The 12,245-nt window shown below is 43.6% G+C and overlaps 1 protein-coding gene across 1 annotated transcript; it reads left to right on the top strand.

Moving 5' to 3' along the window:
• The first annotated feature begins 3,343 nt into the window (after nt 1–3,343).
• Nucleotides 3,344–9,313, top strand: LOC131132431 (galactose-specific lectin nattectin-like). Its single transcript, XM_058078039.1, has 6 exons — nt 3,344–3,466; nt 3,567–3,588; nt 4,817–4,902; nt 5,091–5,225; nt 7,040–7,148; nt 8,898–9,313. Exons 1-6 carry the CDS (start codon nt 3,416–3,418, stop codon nt 8,966–8,968), a joined length of 474 nt encoding a protein of 157 aa, XP_057934022.1. The 5' UTR covers nt 3,344–3,415; the 3' UTR covers nt 8,969–9,313.
• Nucleotides 9,314–12,245: the final 2,932 nt, after the last annotated feature.

The following is a 12,245-nucleotide window of genomic DNA, read 5'->3' as shown; positions in this document are numbered from 1 at the left end:
AGTAATGTTATATTGACCAGACATAACCTTTACCTTAACCTGCGCTGCGTGGAGTCTCTAACATAACGTAAAAAAAAAGCTCATTACACAATGGAAACATTATGACCCTAGCGCCGACTTGGCAAGGCATTGTTTCATCTGCCAAAAATGTTAATTGAAGGTTTGATGACACTTTAAATGTCTGTCTTGCATACCTGTCAACCCTCTCATTTGGCTTCCCCGTCACCCTCACTTTAAATAGTTTCCTGTAAATTTCCAGTGTTTGAACTTTCTTCCAAAACAAAGTCAAGTCTTTGTAACATAACCCAGGTGACAGTGGTCCACGCTGCAGACACAGCAGTCATTGGAAGTCGAGTCTTTCGAACATAACCCAGGTGACAGTGGTCCATAATGCAGACGCAGCAGTCATTGGAATACGAGTCTTTCTAACATAACCCAGGTGACAGTGGTCCATTGTGCAGACACACCAGTCATTGTAAGTCGAGTCTTTCTAACATAACTCAGGTGACAGTGGTCCACGCTGCAGACACAGCAGTCATTGGAAGTCGAGTCTTTCTAACACAACCCAGGTGACAGTGGTCCACAGTGCAGACACAGCAGTCAGTGGAAGTCGAGTCTTTCCAACAAACCCAGGTGACAGTGGTCCAAAGTGCAGACACAGCAGTCATTGGAAGTCGAGTCTTTCTAACATAACCCAGGTGACAGTGGTCCATTGTGCAGACACAGCAGTCATTGGAAGTCGAGGCTTTCTAACACAACCCAGGTGACAGTGGTCCACGCTGCAGACACGGCAGTCATTGGAAGCCGAGTCTTTCTAACATAACCCAGGTGACAGTGGTCCAAAGTGCAGACACAGCAGTCATTGGAAGTCGAGTCTTTCTAACATAACCCAGGTGACAGTGGTCCATTGTGCAGACACAGCAGTCATAGATAGTCGAGTCTTTTTAACATAACCCGGGTGACAGTGGTCCATGCTGCAGACACAGCCGTCATTGGAAGTCAAGTCTTTCTAACATAACCCAGGTGACAGTGGTCCATGCTGCAGACACGGCAGTCATTGGAAATCGAGTCTTTCCAACATAACCCAGGTGACAGTGGTCCAAAGTGCAGACACAGCAGTCATTGGAAGTCGAGTCTTTCTAACATAACGCAGTTGACAGTGGTCCATAGTGCAGTTTGGAAGTTGAGTCTTTCTAACATAACCCAGGTGACTGTAGTCCACGGTGCAGACACGGCAGTCATTGGAAGTCGAGTCTTTCTAACATAACCCAGGTGACAGTGGTCCATGCTGCAGACACAGCAGTCATTGGAAGTCGAGTCTTTCTAAAATTAACCAGGTGACAGTGGTCCATGCTGCAGACATAGCAGTCATTGGAAGCCGAGTCTTTCTAGCATAACCCAGGTGACAGTGGTCCACGCTGCAGACACGGCAGTCATTGGAAGCCGAGTCTTTCTAACATAACCCAGGTGACAGTGGTCCACGCTGCAGACACGGCAGTCATTGGAAGTCAAGTCTTTCTTAAATTAACCAGGTGACAGTGGTCCACGCTGCAGACATAGCAGTCATTGGAAATTGAGTCTTTTTAACATAATCCGGGTGACAGTGGTCCATGCTGCAGACACAGCAATCATTGGAAGTCGAGTCTTTCTAACATAACCCAGGTGACAGTGGTCCATAATGCAGACGCAGCAGTCATTGGAAGTCGAGTCTTTCTAAAATTAACCAGGTGACAGTGGTCCATGCTGCAGACACAGCAGTCATTGGAAGTCGAGTCTTTCTAACATTACGCAGGTGACAGTGGTCCATAGTGCAGATTGGAAGTCAAGTCTTTCTAACATAATCCAGGTGAGAGTGGTCCACGCTGCAGACACGGCAGTCATAGAAAGTCGAGTCTTTTTAACATAACCCGGGTGACAGTGGTCCATGCTGCAGACACAGCAGTCATTGGAAGTTGAATCTTTCTAACATAACCCAGGTGACAGTGGTCCATGCTGCAGACACGGCAGTCATTGGAAATCGAGTCTTTCTAACATAACCCAGGTGACAGTGGTCCAAAGTGCAGACACAGCAGTCATTGGAAGTCGAGTCTTCCTAACATAACCCAGGTGACAGTGGTCCACGCTGCAGACATAGCAATCATTGGAAGTCGAGTCTTTCTAACATAACCCAGGTGACAGTGGTCCATGCTGCAGACACAGAAGTCATTGGAAGTCGAGTCTTTCTAACATAACCCAGGTGACAGTGGTCCACGCTGCAGACATGGCAGTCATTGGAAGTCGAGTCTTCCTAACATAACCCAGGTGACAGTGGTCCATGCTGCAGACATAGCAGTCATTGGAAGCCGAGTCTTTTTAACATAATCCGGGTGACAGTGGTCCATGCTGCAGACACAGCAATCATTGGAAGTCGAGTCTTTCTAACATAACCCAGGTGACAGTGGTCCATGCTGCAGACATAGCAGTCATTAGAAGTTGAGTCTTTCTAACATTGACATTTCAGGCACAGGAGAGTTGCTTGACTTCTATATTTTGTACAATGTCAATAACGCTATTCTATTCTATATTAGCATGACTATGGGTAAATTTCCAGTGTTTGAACTTTCTTCCAAAACAAAGCCAAGTCTTTCTAACATAACCCAGGTGACAGTGGTCCAAAGTGCAGACACAGCAGTCATTGGAAGTCGAGTCTTTCTAACATTACGCAGGTGACAGTCGTCCACGCTGCAGATACAGCAGTCATTGAAAGTCGAGTCTTTCTAACGTAACCCAGGTGACAGAGGTCTATAGTGCAGATTGGAAGTCAAGTCTTTCTAACATAACCCAGGTGACAGTAGTCCATGCTGCAGACACAGCAGTCATTGGAAGTCGAGTCTTTCTAACGTTACGTTAACTACTGTGATTCTATCGTAAAACCTGTGTACCAGACGCAGTGTAAGAACCAGCATCAAACATGCACATAAACAAATCCACTCAAGAAGACTCGAGCACGGAAGTGACTGCGTGACTCGGCATCAGAATCAGACGATAATCAAGTTGACTGCTTAATGTTCCACAACATGAATGAGGAAGGAGGTTTTATGCGTCACACACGATACTGCATATCGGGTGTCAAGGTGAGGATGGAGACGGACGCCAGGTCGGTCTGTCTGTCTAATCACGCCAAATAAAACTTGTTTGTCTTGACTACTAAGTATGGCCGTCATCTTCTGACAGCGTCACCAGCCAGGTGGCTATGCTGTGTTATTGTCATACCTTCACACGGGCATTCTCTTCATCACGTGACGTTTGAATATGCTGCTCCCCGCTGGCGTGTCTGCATTGTGTCAGCATCAGGCATCCAGGCAACAGCAAAGGTATCCTTCACACCTTCACATCTCACTTTTCCATCCCGTCATACGGATTCTTCACTCCACAGATGGCGTTTGCTCTTCGCTTGGTGTTGCTCTTGTGTGGCATCACTGGAAGTGTAAGTAATATTAATGTCAGCACACATGACCAGACGTTGGTTGAGTCCCAAAACTCAACTCCACTTGATGAAGTTCAACAAGCTTATTTTTTCTCCACAGTGCTCCTTTGTGCTATATACAGGTAGGTAACTGTCGTATCTTCTACTACCATGATGTACTTTCATCATTGTGTCTTTGGGGGGAACATACGGGAGCCCTAAAGTCGTCTCCTCGTCTCCTCGTCATGTCCGTACATCAGTTTTTATCGCTTACGCCACGAGACATTGCTGACTGACACACGATAGGAACTCGGGCAGGATTTTTTCATGTATTTGCTGCAACAACTAATGGATTAATTGATGATTAATGAATTAATCAATCAGTTAATTAACTATGTTGGTATTTGATTTTTTTTTTTTTTCATTTTTCCGGCCTCTCAAATGTAAATATTTTGAAATGTCCTTACTCATCCATCATGATGAACCAGTCATGATGTGCTATATATATCACTATATTGACACTTACTATGGTACCCATTATGGCATTGGATACTCATATCACCTTGTACTACGGTACGTGGTGCATTATTTAAAAAAACAAAAAAACTTAAACTGTATTATGGAAAGCAGGAAGTGAACAAATGTAACAGTTAGTGATTGTAAAAGTACCAGATGGAGGGGTAGGATTTAATAAGCTTTGCTTCTTCCTACTCCTTTTGGACATGTGGAACTGGGAACTGATTATGGGATGCACTCAATTGTAATCTGATGCATGGTCAAATGAAATTAAAACATTACCATTACCATTACCATTACCATTACCATTACCATTACCATTACCATTACCATTACCATCCATGACAGCTTTGTCTTTGAGCTAAACGAAGACATTCGCACACGCCATATTGATTTGCTCGATCCAGGGCCTAACTGATGACTTGATTAATCCAAACAACAAGCTTCAGGTTAATCGACTAAGAAAATCATCGTTAGTTGCACTCTATTCTGAAGTAGCCCATATTGACTGACATGTCCAAAATGCACATGAACTACCTGACAAGTAAACATAAATAACACCTAAATACATCACGACATGCTAACACCTACCTTGGCTGGCCGGGACCGATGGCTCGCCCAATGGCGATCATTCAGGTAACCACGGAGAACCTGAGCTAGGCACTCTAGTACATTTGAGAAAGGACTGCCAGCCTTCTAGTTTGGGCCTTAAGGACGGGTCTTTAGACAGAACATAAGCAGTCCACACGCCAAGACCCGATATTGTAACCCTGGGCCTTCATCTACTTGTCCACTCGCCCACTCGCCCACTCATCCACTCTCTTCTTACTTCTTAATATAACAATTGTGTTGCAGATCAATGCTGTCCAAAAGGCTGGATCCAGTTGAACGACCGCTGTTTGCATTTCGTGGGAGCAGAATTTAGTTTTGAGATTGCTGAGGTAAAAGAAAAAGAATGTTTGATACTCTTTCATATGTTGCATGATTTTTGCGTTTGTGTTGTCTTTGTTGTGACATCCAAATTTCATTTCATGATATTGATGTGGAAAATCAAATTAGAACTTTCCAAAACGCATTTATTGCTCTTTAATCTTCACGTTCTTACGACTTGTTTTTTTTCACACTTTAGACCTTCTGCAATATTCTTGGAGGAAATCTGGTCTCCATCCACAGTCGACTGGAGAATGAAATGGTGCGCCACCTGATTATGACAGAGACCGGCTCTTTCGAACCTTCATGGATCGGGTTCAACGACCTGGATCTGGTAAAATATGAACCAATACCAATACCAATGTGGAACATCTCAACAGCAGGAGAACACATTGCACGTCACCTTTACTTTTGGCACTTCTTTCTTTTTGTTGTGCGCCTCCTGGCTTTGGCTTCGTGCTTTTCATGTTGCGTTGCCAAAAATAGCAGCACTCAATTGTCATCGCCCTCCGGCGCTCCAGCGGTCCAGGTTTGAGACTCTTGGTCTGCGGTGTCATGACTGTCAGACAGACAGATGGAATACTTTATTAATCCCTTTGGGATTCCCTCAGGGAAATTGGCAATGAACGGAGTCTAAAATATAATATATTTATAATTATATTAATAATTATAATAATTATATTAATAATTATAATTCTAATGAAATATCTGTTAATTTGGAGCTATTACTATTGGAATTGACTATTTTTCAAGCGTACAATTAGGTAACCTGAGGACTGAGGCATTCAATGATGTCTGAGCAGCATAGGGGCAGCACCGGGGCGGCATGGGGCCAGCATGGGGCAGGCATGGGGGCAGCGTGGGGGCAGCATAGGGGCAGCATGGGGGCGGCATGGGGGCAGCGTGGGGGCAGCATGGGGGCAGCATAGGGGCAGCATAGGGGGAGCATGGGGGCAGCATAGGGGCACCTTGGGGGCAGCGTGGGGGCAGCATAGGGGCAGCGTGGGGGCGGCATGGGGGCAGCGTGGGGGTGGCATGGGGGCAGCATAGGGGCGGCATGGGGGCAGCATAGGGGCAGCGTGGGGGCAGCATAGGGGCAGCATGGGGGCAGCGTGGGGGCTGCGTGGGGCAGCGTGGGGGCAGCATGGGGGCAGCATGGGGGTGCCAGTACCCCGCCTGTAGAGGGCGCCCATCCGCCACACACCCTGACTCCATGAGCGAATGTCGTCCTGGGAAATTGGCCCATAGTTCGAACCGCCCCCGGTTATCAACACATGGTATTTACGTGTACATCCAGACTTTTAAGAAGTCAGTACTGTACTGATCATGCAGACATGAAAACATAAGATACAAACACATCGGACCTGACTTCAACATATCCGTTCGTTAATTCCAAGATATCGCGGTTCGCACCAACCTCGATCCAGATTCGGCACACCCCCATCTGGGGCAACCCCCAGTGGAAGGAGTAAATGTTGTCCACAGTTTCAGCTACAAGCAAAGTTCTCGCTGGCAGTCCTGCTTCTCTTTGCTTCCACCATTTGTGTAGAACTTGAACATTTGGTTCTGTGATTGCTTTCTTATGAAGACTCCGGCTTGGTCAAGACAAATGGATAGTGGCCACATAGTCTGGACACCCCTGTTCCAGATGATTGAGGCAGGAAACACCCAAGTGTCTGGGTCAGGAATCGTCATCAGACAAGTGATAAGAAAGATGGATTCACAGAGAAGATGATTTTTTAGATTTGATTATGATTTTATCAAAAAATTGTCTTGGAAGTAGTTTGGTGGCGTGGGCTGGAAAAGGGAACGAGGGATATACGTATAGAGGTTTTAGGAAAGTTAGGATCAGGCGTGTTTCATCTGGAGACCCTACCTGGATCGAATCCCGATCTCCTGACTGGAGCCGCACGGCGGTGCAAATAAAGCGGCACGATCTTGTCTTTCAATGCCGCTTTGTTATGGTTGTTGGTCAAATAAAGACGGAAAAAAGACGTCCAAGGCACCATCCTGGTTTTCCACTGCTCTGTTCAGTGAAAGTATCTTTCTTACCTCCAAACTTTCTTCAGTCACAAACTGTTGACAGTAACAATGTTTGGAATACTGACTGTTCTAGATACCAAGCGTTTTGTGAAAATGTCTTTCCAGGAAGGAGAGTTCGTATGGACGGATGGCTCAACCGTGGATTTCACTGACTGGGCGAACAACCGACCAAGAACGAACGCTAATCTAAACTGTGTAGAGATTAATTTCCGAGGTACTGATGTATTTCTCCAGCATGTATCCGTCCTTATGTTGGGATTCCGAATAGAAAAGAAAAAGGACGTTTGTCAAAAAGGCAAAAGCCAATGAAAATCAGTTTGGCAGCGTTCTGTTTAGCCAGAAAGTACAGCAAATATGCAAATACTTATATGAAAAATATGCATTCATGGAGCATAGAGCGTCAATAGAGCAAAGTATCGGTGTAGCGTCGTGCAGGAACAATAGTTCTGTGGATATTTCAATATCGCATTTGACACTTTCTCTTTCATTTTGGTAATGGTAATGGTAATGGTAATGGTAATGGTAATGGTAATGGTTTAATTTTCATTTGAACATGCATCAGATTCCAATTGAGTGCATCCCATAATCAGTTCCCAGTTCCACATGTCCAAAAGGAGTAGGAAGAAGCAAAGCTTATTAAATCCTACCCCTCCATCTGGTACTTTTACAATCACTAACTGTTACATTTGTTCACTTCCTGCTTTCCTAATTTAATTTAATTTTATTTAATTTTATTTAATTTAATTTAATTTAATTTTATTTTATTTTATTTTATTTTATTTTATTTTATTTTATTTTATTTTATTTTATTTTATTTTATTTTATTTTATTTTATTTTATTTTATTTTATTTTATTTTATTTTATTTTATTTTTTGTCCCATAGCGAAGTACTCTGTGATATGAGCATCCAATGCCATAATGGGTACCATAGTAAGTGTCAATATAGTGATATATATAGCACATCATGACTGGTTCAAGACTCTTCATCCTTGTATTTAGCAAACATCAACTGCTTGTATTGTTTCTTGAATTGGCTCATCGTTGTGCATTGTTTGATTTCCTTACTCAATCCATTCCATAGTTTGATTCCACATACTGAAATGCTATGGCTAGCATAACGTAGTCCTAGCATAGAAGTGTTTCAAATGTACTTCTTCCCTGAGATCATATTTCTCCTCTCTTGTAGAGAAGTATTGGATGACATTTTTAGCTATTTTTAGCCTTATGCATTATTTTTAGCTGTTTGAAGATGAACTATATCAGCAAGTTGAAGTAGTTGTGATTTTAGAAATAAGGAGTTAGTACAGGGGTGGGCAAACTACGGCCCGGGGGCCACATGCGGCCCACCAAGCGTTTGAATCCGGCCCGCCAGTTGCTTTCTAAGTAACTTCAACTTTTAACATACAAACTGGCAACATGACTTGCAAGTCGGATGTCTGATTTAGTAAAAAATAAACAACAAAACTGTAAAATTAAATGACATAGTTTGATGTGGTGTGATGTTTAAAGTGCTCCTAAAAAAGGGACATACAACTGATATAGGATAACACTTTTACAGATAAAATTAGACAAATAATTCAAGGAAAATGATAAGCATAAAATAGTATGTGTGTGTTAAATATATGTTCTGGCCCCCCAGACAATTTTGTTAACTCAATGCGGCCCTCGAGTCCAAATATTTGCCCACCCCTGAGTTAGTATGTTCTCTGTAGGCGGCATTATGAATTATCCTTACTGACCTTTTTTGCAGTACATTTAGCCAGTGAAGATTGCTTTTATAGTTATTAGCCCATATTTCCACACAATAAGTAAGATATGGTAGAACCAGAGAGCAATAAAGAGTGTGGAGTGATTTCTGATTGAGAACACATTTGTGCTTTGTTCAATACGTGTTTCAAATGTACTTCTTCCCTGAGATCATAGTTCTCATTTCTCATTTTTTGTCTTTGTTTATTCATACAGGTGAGACCTGGAATGATCGGGGCTGCCGTGCTGGAAGGCCTTCTGTTTGTGCCAGACCAGCCAAATACTAGCATATGCAACCATAACGAGTATGTGTTTCCTGGTGTATGTTTCCTGCGCCTGCTGGTTGATACTGAACATTTAAAGGATGTCATTAATGAAGGCGTCTTCCTGGAATTGTGTGCCGTGTTTGCTTTGCTATTGTCAAACCTGAAAGGTGTGTTTCTACGTCGGTGGCCGCCAGTGCGGCTGTAAAGGACATAAGGGTGTGACGGTGATAGACTGGATTCACCCTTCCTTTCCTGGGCCCACCATGCTCATTTGCTCCTTGTTTCTTCTTCACGCTTTTACGACAAAAACATCATCATCAGTATGTCATCACTAAGATTGTAAGTAGTTGGCTCCTGCTCCACACATTCCATCCCATTCCATCAGACACTCATTGAGTTCTATTTTTGTACATTATGGGATAAATGAACCCAGTGGTGTGAAACCGTGTCCCCTTTCTCATTTTTTTTTTTTGCGTGTTTGTCATACTTCAATGTTTCAGATCAGACACATTTAAATATTAGTTAACACAACACAACTGAACACAACATGCAGTTTTTCAATGAAACTTCCATCCATATATTTCCTGTGCCGCGTATCCTTCCCACTCAACCACCGTGCGGCTAAATGAAACTTATGAAACCTTATCATGTCCAAACATAACTTAGATGAACTGAGCTCTACCAGTGTGGAAAAGGTCATAAAGCTGTTTGTAAAGCTTTGGGACTCCAGCCAACCACAGCGAGAGCCATAATCCACAAGTGGTGAAAACATGGAACAGTGGCCAGCCAACCAAAATGACCCCAAGAGTGCAGCAGTGACTCATCCAAGAGGTCACAAAAGACCCCACAACAACATCCAAAGAACTGCAGGCCTCCCTTGCCTCAGTTAGGGTCGGTGTTTATGACTCCACCATAAGAAAGACACTGAGCCAAGGTAGAGTTCCAAGACCAAAACCAGTACAAAAACAACATGAAGGCTTGTCTCAATTTTGCCAAAAGAAACATATTGATGATCCCCAAAGCAGTTGGGAATACTCTGGGTTCTGACGGAACGTGTGTGTGTCCCATTCCATCTGCCCTAAAGATGATGGTGCATTTCAGAAAAGAACATCATACCAGTAGTAAAACATAGAAACGGTCTGGTGCTGCTTCAGGACCTGGAAGACCTGCTCTGACAAATGGAACCATGAAGTCTGCTGTCTACCAAAACATCCTGAAGTAGAATGTCCGCTCATCTGTTGGTGACCTCCAGCTGAAACCAACTTAGGTTCTGCAGCAGGACGATGATCCAAAAGACACCAGCAGGTCCGCCTCTGAATGGCTGAAGAAAAACCAAATGAAGACTTTGGAGCGGCTGATCCAAGTCCTGACTGGATCCTACGGAGATGCTGTGGCATGACCTTCATGACCTTCATGACCTTGATGCTGGAAATGCCTCCAATGTGAATGAATGACAACAATTCCTCCACAGCTGGAAGAGACTCATTGCAAGTTATCACCAAGGCTTGATTGCAGTTGTTGCTGCTAAGGGGGGGCCAAGCAGGTCTTAGCTTTAGGGAGCCATCACCTCTTCACTCAGGGACATGAAGCTTTGGATTGTTGCTCTCACTTTATGATAAAACGTTTCATTTGTGTCACTGATTGTTTTGAAGATCTGAAACATTTAAGTGAGCCAAGAAAAGAAACGTTTTCACACCTTGTGTGTGTGTGTGTGTGTGTGTGTGTGTGTGTACATTCAGTATATACGTAGAGCATTGTTTTTCAACCTTTTTTGAGCTACGGCACTTGTTTTGCATTGGAAAAATCTTGTGGCACACCACTAACCAAAAATGTTCCAAAATGTCACCACGACCTCACACGTGAATCAATAAGTCTATGGGAGGAACAAGCTAGGTGTTGCCACACGGACCAATATCAAATCAACTTTATTTGTAGAGCACTTTTCCTGCAAAGACATGCAACACAAAGTGCTTTCCAGAATTAAAACAATTACCACAATTAAAAAGGAAAACAATGAAGAAAAAAGAAAGCCCCTCCTTCCCACCCTCCATACTAGACCCACACACACACACCCATCCACCCACACACACACACACGCAAGCACACAATCACCCACAGTAGGGAGACGTGGCATGGTACTGAGGAACAAGGAAACGCCACCTTTGGGGCCGTCCACACTGGGAGAAGCTGCAGGCCGTGCCATCGAAGGACCAGCACCCGGGCCCCCCGACTCCGTTAGACGGGCGGACCCCCACATTAAAGGGAGGAACCGGCCGTGTCGAAGGGACCCAAGGATGGCAGCCCCTCAGCATACCCAAACAGCCCCCAGTGTGGAGGACCCCCCTGAGGAAACACTGGAGTTAGAGCTAAAGACTAAGACCATAAAATAGGACTAAAAGATAAAACATAACACTGGAGTTAAAAACTGAAGATTAAGAGCATAAAATAGGACTAACAAGATAAAAACAAAACACTGGAGTTAAAAGGTGAAGAATAAGAACATAAAATAGGTCTAAAAGGATGAAAACATAATAAAAGCTTAACAATATTAGTTAAAAGCCTGATTAAAAAGGTGCGTCTTTAATCTTCTTTTAAAAATATCAACAGTCTCCGCAGTCCTGAGGCTCTCCGGCAGGCTGTTCCACAGGTGGGGGCCATAGTGACTAAATGCTGCCTCACCATGGGTTTTTGTTCTGGGTTTTGGTTTCGCTAAAAGGCCAGTGCCGGAGGACCGCAGGGTTGATATGGTAAAAGCAGATCAGATAAATAAGAAGGGGCAAAGCCGTTAAGACATTTAAAAACCAGTAAGAGAATCTTAAAATCGATCCTGAAGCGGACGGGGAGCCAATGCAGCGACTTTAAAACTTTAAAACTTTAAAAATGTGCTCCCGCCCTCTGGTCCTCGTCAGCACACGTGCGGCTGAGTTCTGTAATAATTGGAGATTTAAAATACTTTTTTTGGGAAGACCAGAGAGCAGGGCATTACAGTAATCTAAACGACAGGATATAAAAGCATGCATTAGCACCTCCGTACTGGCCTGAGAGAGAAACGGGCGGACTCTGGCTATGTTCTTAAGGTGATAAAAACCCATTTTTGTTATATTTTTAATATGTGGGATAAAATTTAGCTCAGAGTCAAAAATCACGCCCAAATTTTTAACAGAGTCGGCTAGTTTAATATCCTGTAATTTTGGTAAAATATACAATATTACATTGCTATGCCAGTCTTTACACCACAGACACTCCACAGTAGCCACATTTTTACATCACCACTTTTTTTCTTTCCCAATGACCTTTC

This window comes from Doryrhamphus excisus, chromosome 7, assembly GCF_030265055.1.
Source record: "Doryrhamphus excisus isolate RoL2022-K1 chromosome 7, RoL_Dexc_1.0, whole genome shotgun sequence".
Classification (NCBI taxonomy): Eukaryota; Metazoa; Chordata; class Actinopteri; order Syngnathiformes; family Syngnathidae; genus Doryrhamphus; species Doryrhamphus excisus.
Note: the sequence above shows the minus strand (reverse complement) of the source record. Positions and strands in the feature narration are given on the sequence as shown.